Here is a 12497-nt window from a genome sequence, read left to right on the forward strand (position 1 = left end):
ATCTGTGATCTTCCTGTCTCAGCCGCCTAAGTACTGAGATTACAGATGTGCCACTACCCTGGCCTGGAATTTTTTTTTAATGCGTATCAGATCAAGTTCCTCCTTTGTTAAGAAACTCTCTTGACAGCTTCACACTGTACCAAGAAAAAACTAAAATTCTAGTTTTTCAAAAGCAAAATATGAATGGGCCCTGGCTTCACTGTACCCTCTCGATGGGTAACGTGGCCTTTTTTATAAATCTCTTAGACGTTCAGTTGAAACCTCGGCAGTAGCCATTGTCTTCATCCAGGTCTCAGTTCAATGCCTTCTCAACCAAGTCCTCCCTGACAATACAGTCTCCATCCCCTGCCTTCTCTCGTTACTTGACTCATGATGCCTAACACTATCAGTAAATACCTAAATTGCTCATTTACTTATTTTTCAGTCCCTGCTTTCCTAAAATAATACAAATTTCACATCTCATATTTTATTAACCATCTGCCTAAAATGTCCATTAGTTGTTTTTACCTGCTTGATCAATTTCTGCTTCAACTTCTAGTTTTAAAAATACGTCTTCCAAAGTTGTCATGGAAACACCATAAGAAATAACACCCAAATTTGAATGAATGTCTAGAGCAGAAAACAAACCTGAAAGAACAAATGATAAAATGGTATACAATTAAGAGCATACGAATCTTAATTATTCCAAAATGTCATCTAAAAATAGAATATGACTAAATTTTCTCAGCTATACAACAACAGTTCTCAAGCTTTTTGGTCTTAAAGTACATTATTGTACATTAAATGTACATTGTACATTAAAGTACATTATTGTAAACCTTTAAGGACCCTAAGAAAATTTTGTTTATGGGGATATATTCATTAGATATTTATCATATTATAAACTTAAATAGAATTATTTTGTAGCACTTGAAATCAAAAGAGAATATATCCTAGGAAACGTGGAGAATCATTTAAATGCTTACTCATTCTTTGTAAAATAGCAAAAATAAACTGATAAAGCCAGGCATGGTGGCGCACGCTTGTAATCCCAGCATTTGGGAAGCTGGGACAGGGGGATCATGGTGTACAGCCAGCCTTAGCTACTACTTAATGAGGACCTTTGCAACTCAGTGAGACCCTGTTTCAAAATAAAAAATAAAAAATAAAAAATAGGGCGGGTGTAGCTTGAAGGTAGAATGCCCCTGGGTTCTTTCCCTAGTACTGCAATGTATATTTTTAAGAACTGTATTTTTCAGAACAAAAGGGAAGCAATGAGAAGAGGTAGATTTGTCCCTTTAATGTCTGTCTTAATAGAGGACAGATGGGTGCTCATATTTGTTCCTACATCCAACCTACCACGATAGTATACCTCGTGCCTTCTCTGGAAAAAATCGTAGAGAGAAGCTGATGGTCAGAAAAGCAAATACCAACTTGCTTTACTGAAAAAATCACTGACCTCGTGAACTTCAGAAGGTGTTAGGGTCCACCCCCTAGGAGTCCCCAGAACAGACAGGGAAATACTGTGCCAACTTATCGTGAACGAAACACGAGCAGCAACAAAGAGAACATGAGTCCTGGAGTCTGGTTCCACAACTAAGCTGTGTCACTTCCCACTGTGCTCTCTGGGCAAGTGCCCTACATCTTTCTGGGCTTTAGTTGCCTCATTTGTAAAATGAAAGCAACAGTATTTATCTCTCGTACTTGCTGAAATATTGGAATGAGTAAACAAAGAATTAGGGTAAAAAGCACAGGCATCTGGCACAAAATAAGCATTATATAAATGTTAAAGATAGAGCCAGGTGTGGTGGTGCATGCCTTTAATTCCAGAACTAGAGAGGCTGAAACAGAAAGATTATATTTTCCAGGCTAGTATGCAATAACTTAGAGACCCTGTTTCAAAATAAGAAATAAAAATATCCAGAAACACACACACACACACACACACACACACACACACACACACACACAGAGAAAAGGAGATAGGTAGGATTAAGTACACAAAATGATAGGAAAGGTGCATTAAACTGGAATATAGATGTCAATCAGATGGTGATTTTTGAAGAAACCAATTAAACTAATACAGAAAATATTTTTGTAATTATGAGATAAATGTTCTGGGGATTCTTCAGAACATAGCTTACATCACTGGTTATTAAAATCACTCTTAAAATGAGTAAGGAGAATAAGTTGGAGTTTCTGATTATAAAGTTGAAAAATAATGTCTAAATTATTATTAATAACTCTGAATTAACTATCAAATAATTCATTATGAAATATTGAAGCTAGAAAATAATTGGAGAGCACATACAAAAAGTATACGTGTGTGCGCGCGCACATGCACGTGTCTTTTTCCTAGGAAGCCTACAAGCAAATGTGGAGCGGTATCTTTTTTTCCTGACAACAAAGCAAACACAATTATCTTTACATTTTTCTTACATTAAGTGCTTACGTTAACATATTAGTATGGTTTAGGGCAAACTATTTTTAAAAATAAGTAACATCAATAAGTGTACAGTATTTCATATTTTCAAAAACAAATTAACTCTGGATACCTGAGGACATGGAAATATTACAGAGAAATAGACAGAAAAAGGAAATCAAGAAAACCTATTCCCAATGCAAAAGTTCTTTCCAACAACCAAGAATCTGAAAGTAATACCTGAAAACTTGTCCATGTCTTTGAAAGGCAAACTATACACAAGCTGTTGGTCATTCTGCTGTAGTACAGTGGCTCCGGGTACGTGTTGTCTAACCAGGGAAGAAAGAGATTCCGTGGCACAATATTTGTCTATGTACATGCTAGAGAAAAGCAAAAATCATATTTTTTTTTACGACTGTTCACTCAAAAGAAAATACTCAATACTTTAAAGTTAACATAATAAAAGTAGACCAAGAGTAAACATAAAGACTAGTCAATAAAAAATAAATGGTACCTTAGGCGGTAGCCAATCCCCCATTTACTTTTGAGGAAAATTGAAGAACCGACACATTTCAACATTCCTTGTGATATGACAGCTTTCCTATCTGCAAATAAGCAATTTACATTTCAATTTCTAATAACAGGGTTAATAATTGGCATTTATACTTTACGGATTACCATGAGAGACATCCAAATGTTATCTCACTAATCATGATAATCACCTAGTGAGTAGGATAAATTATTGTCACCTACTTTTCAGATGAAAACATTGAGGCAATACGAAAACACATGCTTACATGTGTTTCAAGTAACTATTACACAACAAAGCCAGGAGCTGTGTCCAGGCAGTGTGACCCTAGAGCACACTTTTCCCAAATAGTTCAGACTCTTCCTAAAAGGCTATTACAGGAATGTTCATGGTTTCCTTTATCATCAAACATACAAAATAAAAACAAAAATAATAGAAACAAAATGTCAACCAGGTAGACTTCTTTTAAGCAAAAAAAAAAAAAAATACTGCTGAAGAGATTATGACTTATCCAGTTTATTAGCTAATACTGCAATCTGAAAGAGGTTCCTCTACGATTTCAAACTTTTGGATCTCGTCACAGGTATTAAAAGTCCTGTGTTATTTTTAGCCTGGATTCTTTATATGTGTATGTGCATTAAATTGTGCAGAAAACCACTAACATAGCAGGCCTGAAACTGCTATTGTTAGAACAAGCTGCTTGTCGGGTTGGCCCTTGGCTGGAATGTGAGAACTTGAATTTTGGGTAGGTTCAAACTATTCTCAAAACAGGCAAGGGTGTCTCAGTATACCGAAACTATACAAACGATGCCATTTATACTGAACACCTGCTTCCCACCCAGGAGTCTGGCTGGCATGTGCTAAGCAGAGGGGGACTTAAGTGACCAGGACACTGGCAAGCCTCCCTGGCAGACAATTTCTAACACACAGGGTTCCAACTCAATGCTAGAGAGCCTCGGTGCATCCCAGGTGACACCACTGGAAGAGAAGTGACTCTGAGAAGCTTGTGCCCAGTCTCCTCCAGACTTTGCACTAGGTAACTTTTCCCTCTGCTAATTTTTCTTTAAAAAATTTCACTCTAACAAATTATAGCCAGAAGTATGACTATACGAAGAACTGTAAGAGTTCTCCTAGGAAGTCACTGAACAGGGAGTGATCTGGGAAACATCCAACAAAAAGTACACTGTGTGGTGGTGGTGCTGGGGATTGAGCCCAGGGGCATTCTACCTCTGTGCTATACTCCACCTCTGTTTTATTTTTTATTTTGAAACAAGATGTCACTAAGTTGCTGAGGACCTCATTAAGTTGCCGAGGCTAGCCACAATCCTGCACTCCTCTTGTCTCAGCCTCTCAAGTACTGGGATTACAAGTGTGTCCCGCCATACTCAGCTTATTTTTAATGTTTAAAAACTTTTTTGTGTAGAATGTTCACCACAGAATAACAGTTTCTCTATTTCTTAGGATTTAGCATTTCTGCGACTATTTCCCTTTTGGCCCATGCCCTTATGCTTTAAAAACAAAACAAAACAATAAAATGTATTTAAGTCATGTGATCTATGAGGTATCTGGATCCAAAAGCAAAGCAAATTCTCACCAGCAAGAATATCAGCTTCATCCATGAAATGAGTACTAAACACTATCACCCGATTGGCTTTTCTGTATTTTAAAAGATTCCAAACAATATGACGAGAACAGGGGTCCATTCCAGCTGTTGGTTCATCTAGTAGTAGTATCTGTGTGAAACAGGTAGATAACAGCAAGAAAATAGAAATATTTAAAATTTAGGTAGACAAAGAAAACCTTCAAATTGTTTTTCTTTTTTTTTTGGTGGTATTGAACCTAGCATTCTACCTCTGGGCTACATCCTCAGCTCTATTTTATTTTGAAACAGAGTTTCATTAAAGTGCTGGGGTGGGGGCTCACTAAGTCACTGGGGCTGGCAGCAAACCAACAATCCTCCTGTCTCAGCCTCCCAAGTACTGGGATTACAGATGTGTACCACCACGCCCAGTTTCTTTTATTATAATTATTATTATTTTGAAATAAGGTCTCACTGTGTTGTTGAGGGTATCACTAAGTTAATGAGGCTAGTCTCTAACCTGTGATCCTCCTGCCTAAGCCTGCCAAGTACTGGGATTTTAGGTGTGTACCGCCATTCATAGCTCATGTTATTATTCTCAATCATAAATTTCAGAGTTTTTCACTTATCTTTGAGTTTGCATAAATTTTAAAATTTATGATTGAATATTTTCCTTAATATAATTTTAAAAGTCTAAACATCTAGAATATGTAAGAAGCTACCATAATGATCAGATAAACCCCGGAAACCAAAAAGATTAAGTATATTATTATTATCCTTCACAATTAAATTTGTAGATGCAACAACTGCTTTTGAGAGGAGCATGTTCTATATTAAATCCAGGACAGCAATTTGTTTCAAGACTATTTTTCATCTCCAAAACATGTGGGGCTAAGAGAAAGATTAGCATTAAGTCAGAATCCAGTGCCGCCCCACGCTGGAGCAGGAACATGGGGGGCCAGTGCGGCTCTGAGCAGCAAGCACACACTGAGCAGCTCCCAGCTCTGAGCAAAGAGCAGCAGCTGCTTCTCTGTTTCTATAGGACAGAGACCAGCGCAAGACGAACACACGCAAGGCCAAAGCAGCAGGGCAGTGACGAACTCAACTGCGCCTTTGACTGTCACTGTGTCCTGCTTTAACTTTTATTATGAACTCAGAAATACATAACACCTATAGGAACAATAAAGTTATAGTCACCATTCAAATTTAACAAATACTATTTTTTGGCTGTATTTAAAAAAAATTTTTTTTTTTTAAACAGGATCTCACTGTATTGTCTGGACTGGTCTTGAACTTGTGGGTCCAAGCAATCCTCCCACCTCAGCCTACCAAGTAACTAGGACTACAGGCAAGTGTCACTGTGCTGGGCTTGATCTTTGTTTAAAGAAATGAAACACTACCGATGTGACTGAAGGCCATCCCTTCCATTGCCCCAGCATTATAATTATACTGAATATCCGTGTGATACATCCATGATAAAATATAGTAATTTACACATCCTTAAACTTTACATAATGCATTACATTTCTTTCCATAACCTGCTTTTATCTAACGTAATTGAAAATTATCTCATCAGTGAAAGTAGTGTTTACTTACTTTTGGATTCCCAAGAACAGCAATACCTAAAGACAGCTTTCTTTTCTGACCACCACTTAATTTTTTAGCTTGGTTGTCTTTGATAGCTTGCATGTCTAAATCTAGTAAAACCTTTTGTACCTATAAAAGCAAAGTGTGGATACTGTTATTTTTAAACGTCACACCACTTACATAATTATTCATATTAGTTTTTAAGTATTTTAAGTTTTGAAGTATTAACTTTTAAGTATCAGTAAGTAAGTAATAAGTTTTGAAGTAGTATCAACATTTACTTTAAAAGTATTCATTTCGTGTGGAACTTAATGCCAACAAATAATTCATTTGCAATTTTGAAAATGAGTATCAAGATTCTTAAAAGGCCTGGCTTTACTTCTGTGTCCTCCTGGGTAGGAAGAAGAGACGAGGCTGTGGGTAGGGCGAGGGGGGGGTGAAGTGAACAGGAAGGGAAGACAGAAGGGGAAGGAACGTGAAGTCAAAGTACCTGGCTCCCAGATGAAACAAAGACTGCCTCATGCACGCTAAACATTTACACCAAATCCTAATTATTTGTAATGACTTTCTGTCTAGCAGCTCGGAACAAGTTTTATGTTTAGATTTTTAAGCATTTCTTTATTGTACAAGTAACTGTAAGAGAGTAGTAATTTATCATAGTGAAAATTTCTATACAAATATCATACTTCTTGTATTATATTGTTTGCTGGTATTCCTTTGATCGAAGCCAAAATTGATAAGTTTTCTTCTACTGTCAAAACATCAAAGTGTATATCCAACTGTGGACAAATGCCAATCATTTTTCTTGCTTCAAACATTTCATCTATTTCTGAGACACTGTGTCCATATATAGATGCACACCCTAAAAGCAAAATATACATTTAAATTAAAATGTATATGCTTTCATTTATCCTAATAACTTAGGTATTGGTTGCAATCGATATATAAGGTAAAAATGACAAAAAACTTGAAAGATACAACATATACTCATTTCCCTATTATTGGTGATATGCGTGTGTGTGTGTGTGTGTGTGTGTGTGTGTGTGTGTTTTACTGGGGGTGAAACCCAGGGGCCTTCTACCTCCAAGTCACACCCTCAGCCCTTTTTTTTTTTTAAACTTTTTATTTTAAACAGGGTCTCACTAGATTGCTGTGAGTCTCACTATGTTGCTGAGGCTGGTCCAGAACCTGCGATTCTCCTGTCTTGGCCTCCCAAGTATTGGGATTACAGGTGTGCACCACCAAACCTGACTTCTACTTATATTTTAATCTCATTTTCCTTCACTGCCAGGCCCTATCACAGAGTAAAAAGAGCAAGGGGCTACAAGTTTAACACAAAACATAAATATCTATCGATGAAGTTTACACTTCTATTCCAGTAACGATTTTCCTTCATAATGGAAAGATTAAAGAACCAAAAATTTATCTTACCTACCTGGGTAGTCTTGATCAAATTATGCAACGTCTCTGAATTTCAACTTTCTTTCTATAAACTGAATACTAATACACCCTACTTAAGAACTATTAAATCAATGTGATAATCTATAGATTATCACAACTAAAACAGACATCGAGTATCATTAAATAAATGTAAGACATTATGACCAATATCAGTGTCACAAGTAGGAAAAAGAACAAAATCAAACTAATTTTAAAATGTCAACTACATTTAAAAGGTTGAAATTCAGATTCAATATAATTTGGCCTTGTATAAAGTAAAATATTTGTTTTGCTACCACATTAATCTGTTTATTGTGGAAATGAGGAGCTTCTATATTGAATTCTCAACTATAGAACAATCACAAATAAAAATTAGGCACTGCAGTACTACTCTTAAATTTTTTATTTTAGGAAATAGTGTTGGTATTTATCATTCTTTCCTTTTGAACTACCATCGTATATTTTGAAATTTGTATTTATTTTTGTAATTTGAGTCTATAGATCTGAATTAATTTCCAATTATCTACTTATTTATCCTTCCTTGAAAATTCAGAATTGTATGTGTACACACATATGTGATTAAAAAATAGGTACAAAATTAGGTTATTTTGACTTTATTAACATGATTAATTCATTTTTATTTTTGTTTGCAAAATAGTCAAACATATATTATAAAGAAAAAGAGAAAACTACCTTTACAAATACAAAAGTTGATCCCGAATCACTAGTGAAAATCATTCAGTACACATCTGAAGGATAATTACTGTACACTGTAGAAAACCTTGGTTAACAACACTAATAAAACAAAGCATGAGAATTTTTTAAACAGGAAACTCTCACCTTCAGAAGGCGGGCATAATCCACAGAGAATATTCATCAGTGTACTCTTTCCTGTTCCACTGTGGCCAAGTAATGCAGTAATCTGACCCTCATATATGTCAAATGACAAATCTACAACAGGAATAAAAGTAGACTCAAATCTCATTTTTATTTCTGTTCAGCTATGCAAGATAATTCATAATACTTGAGAAATTGTGAAAGCAATAAATTTAAAGACATATTATCAGTATATTTTATAGCAGGTGAGACAGCTTCTTTGTTATAGTCAATGTATGAAGAGAGAGAGACAGACAGACAGAGGGAAAGAGGCAGAAGGAGAAAGAGGGAGAGAGAAACCAACAATACAGGAATAGCTAAGTAAATATTAGAAAGGTTAAATTTGATGAACACATCTCACTAAATAAGTATATAAGTGACTAAAGGAAGAGAAGATGAGGATCTACAATAATGCAGCAAAAATGAACGAGGAAACCCGGGTATGGCTGAATACAAAACAAAGAGGTAAAAGTCTCACGTCCCAAATCAAGCAGGGGAGTGGCGAGCAAATGCATACACCTTAGAGGTACAGTAAGAACTGAGTGCAGGAAGAAACTCAAGACCGTGCATATGATTACCTCAGTGGAAAGAAACACACCGATAAACCACACACACACACACACACACACACACACACACACACACACACACACGCTCAAAGTTCTTTTGTAAAGTATCCTTTTGAGGCATAATTGTTTTTCACAGAAAATTAAAAGCAAAGTCAGACTGTTATTATGTTTACATGCAAATAAACTCAGATAAGTTCTAAAATCCAGGCAAACATAAGGTCTGATTTCTGACATCATCTTTGTATAGAAAAAAAAGGAATGAATCACTTAATCACGATATTGATTATAAATCCTGGGAATATCATGGTACACATTACGTTAGGAAGAAAATGGCCCATGTGCTATGCATAGAGATGTAACTACCATATTCATGGGATTAAGTACCTCTATTTGGGAAGATCCCATCCTCTTTCTCTTGGTCAGTTTAGAGGATTCAGTTACTCGTCCTGCCCCACAATACCCCTCCACACGTTTAGAATCTGTCATTCTGAGAACAGAAGACAGCACGCCAACCACTCCCTTTGCCCTAATAACTGTGACTGTGTAAGTCAGAAAAGAACACTGGTTCTCCTTCTAAAGAGATTAGGGAAAGGTGTCTCAGCTTAAAGGTAATGATCTGGGAGGCTTTCTTCCAAGACAGTCTTGGGCTTTGAATTTCAAATAAACTCCCACTTTGCTTCCATTCCTCTCTATGACTATTAATTAGGGATGACAGCAGCCATTCTAGAATTTCAGTCTAGCATTTTAGATAAATTGGTCAACTCCTCCCTTTGCTATCAAAAATGATACATTCAATCATCATATGCTGGGTTTCACCTTCCTGTAAATGTCCAGAGGCTGTTTTTCCTTATATACTAATGTGCACAGAAAAGTTGTTTAGAGTCAATACTGCCAGGAACTAACAGTTGAAAAATCAGCTCAGAAGGTAAGCAGCACCATGTGAATGTACATTTCTTATCTGTGTCTTATACACCAGAAATCAGACCAAGGCTTTCCATGGAATGCTGACAAAGAGAGATTAGTGATGCTGGACGGTTTATGGGACAAATGCTATAAGCTTCCTCTTTAATTAACATGTATAATACCACAATCCTTTGATCACAAGGAATGAAATTCATCTTCCAAAAGAGAGATGATAGATTTATTGTTAACAAAACTAAGGTGTCAACTCATAGGCTGTGGAGTAGTAAAGTACTCTTATCATTGCTCAGTCCCTAAGCAGGAGGGCGAGAGCTGGAGTCATGTACCTATTAGTGTAGCAACGTTTTAGAGGACACACATCACACATTCCCTTCGATCTCGGATCAGAGAACAATGGCTGAGAACCATACGTCACGCCTTACATAGCTAAAAAGACTAGAATAATCAGGCTTAACCATACGGCCAAGTCTCTCATTATTCCTGAGTCAAGATGTAACAAAGATCCCTACTTTGGGCCTCTTCAATGTTCTTGATTACTTGAGAATTCAATATAATCTCTTATTACCACAGTTCATATTTCTATTCAAAATTACCTGAATAATAAAGCTATCTATGCTGAGTATTGTTTCTGGTAATGACCGAATGGGTGGTTTAAACTAATTATTCACATTCTTTGTGGAGCATTAGTCAAAAATAATCAGGCAGGTGAAGACAAGATGAGACCAAAAGTCAATCAAAGAGTAAATAAACAGGCAACAGAAACAGACCTTCAGGAGATGCAGATATTGGCACAATAGAGCAAAGATTTTAAGATAACCATGCTATTTATATTCACAAAAAAATAGAAAATAACTAGAAACCTAAAAAAAAAAAAGCAGAAAGCCAAAAACCAGAAAAGATAAGTGAAATTAAGATTTCAAACAACAGATTCTAGAGGCATTATACAACCAAAGCAGAATAAATGTAAAAACAGACAATCAAAAAATAGGAAGCATGTTGTAGTAAAAATTCTGAAAACTAAAAACAGAAAGGTCTTAATAAACAGCTAAGGAAGCTGGGTGTGACTGGGCATGCTTATAATCCCAGTACTTGGGAGGCTGGGACAGGAGGTTCGAGGCCAGCATCAGCTACTTAGGCCCTCTGCAACTTAGTGGGACCCTGTTTCAAAATAAAGAAAAAAAAAAAAAATAGGGCTGGGGGTGTAGTTCAGAAATAGAAAGCTGCTGGGCTCAATCTCTAGTATCACAAAAAAGAAAAAACAAAGCCAGGGAAAAGGTTCATACCAAAAACAAAGTAATAATAAAATGGATAGCTTTTTGCAACCTAAATAATAAAAATAAGGCAGCAGAATTACATTTTAAAGCACTATAAAAAACTGCCAAGCTTAAAATTACACATTCACAGAAACACCCTTCAAAACTGAAGATTAATAAGAGGAATTTTCAAACAAAATTTGAAATAATGTCATGCAGGCAGACTTGCATTATAGGGAATACTAAAAATGTCTTCATGCAGAAGGAAAATTATCCTAGATGGGAGATCAAATGCAGAAAGTAATGAGGTATAAAGATAAATGATGTGGTAAATATGTAAGTAAATCTAAATGAGCTATCTTTTAAAAACAGTATTATTTTTATTTAAAATACAGGTGCCGATTAAAATATGTAAAAACAATATTAAATTGGAACAAAGATAAAAGTAAGGCCCTGGCCTTCCTTATCTGGAAAATAGTAAAGCAATTATTTATAAGTCAAGTCACATTTAAGTCCACAAGTAAATTAATCACAAAAAAGGGTAAGTATAACTGAGAAGCAAACAGAGACTCAGAATCATCAGAGTAAAAAATACTCAAGTGCTTCTAGTACAAGTAAACCTGCTGGGATTAAGTGGAGCAGAGGCCAACAACACATCATCAGCAGAAGCAGCCTCTTAACAGCCAGGCTGTACAAAACGGGCCACACGATGCCTGACAAACTCCTCAGGATCAAGCCAGAGACTCCTTAGGGCACAGGAGGCAGTGGTTGCTTTAAGCCATAAGGTTGGGGTAGTTTGTAAAGCATAAATAGATAATTGGTTGACTGCATATAAAGAAGCTAGAAAAGGCATAATAAACATAAAGAAAGCAGTAATATAGAACTACCAAAGAGAATAATATAACTCAGTAAAATACAAAGTAAATTCGGATAGAGAAAAATTAACAAAGCCAAAATCTGACTCCTAGAAAAGATTTTTTAAAATTAATAAGCATACTCTAAGATCTATGAAAAATGTTAATTACTAAATATACAATGAAAAGGGCCTAAGTTATGGATCCTACAGATTAAAATGGTATTTTTAAAGATTACTAAACACAGCCTTTGACAACCTTAAATAAAAAGGTTGAATTCCCTGAAAATAAACTCACTAAAACAGGTTGGTGGAAACTAATTCTAAAATGTGCCCAGAAATGTGAAGCACTCAATATGCAATACTGAAAGTTATCAGACCAGCCATAAAGCTACAACATTAAAATAGTGTGGGACAGGAATGAACAGATCAGTGGAAGGAAAAATGTTTAAAAGCAAAAATATACTTAATCATTTGATTTAGTGTTTT

The 12497-nt window shown here is 35.8% G+C and overlaps 1 protein-coding gene across 1 annotated transcript in view; it reads right to left on the reverse strand.

Moving 5' to 3' along the window:
* ABCA5 (ATP binding cassette subfamily A member 5) overlaps window positions 1-12497 on the reverse strand; it is a gene marked incomplete at both ends in the record, with an annotated part of 58346 nt that overhangs the window by 26927 nt on the left and 18922 nt on the right. Inside the window, 7 exons of the mRNA XM_080714254.1 lie at window positions 508-627; window positions 2642-2781; window positions 2916-3006; window positions 4525-4663; window positions 6106-6225; window positions 6783-6958; window positions 8377-8487. Of these exons, the coding sequence (XP_080570380.1) occupies window positions 508-627; window positions 2642-2781; window positions 2916-3006; window positions 4525-4663; window positions 6106-6225; window positions 6783-6958; window positions 8377-8487 (897 nt within the window). The remainder of the gene's footprint in view (window positions 1-507; window positions 628-2641; window positions 2782-2915; window positions 3007-4524; window positions 4664-6105; window positions 6226-6782; window positions 6959-8376; window positions 8488-12497) is intronic.

Source organism: Muscardinus avellanarius (assembly GCF_963383645.1).
Source record: "Muscardinus avellanarius genome assembly, chromosome: 16".
In the NCBI taxonomy this organism is placed as follows: domain Eukaryota; kingdom Metazoa; phylum Chordata; class Mammalia; order Rodentia; family Gliridae; genus Muscardinus; species Muscardinus avellanarius.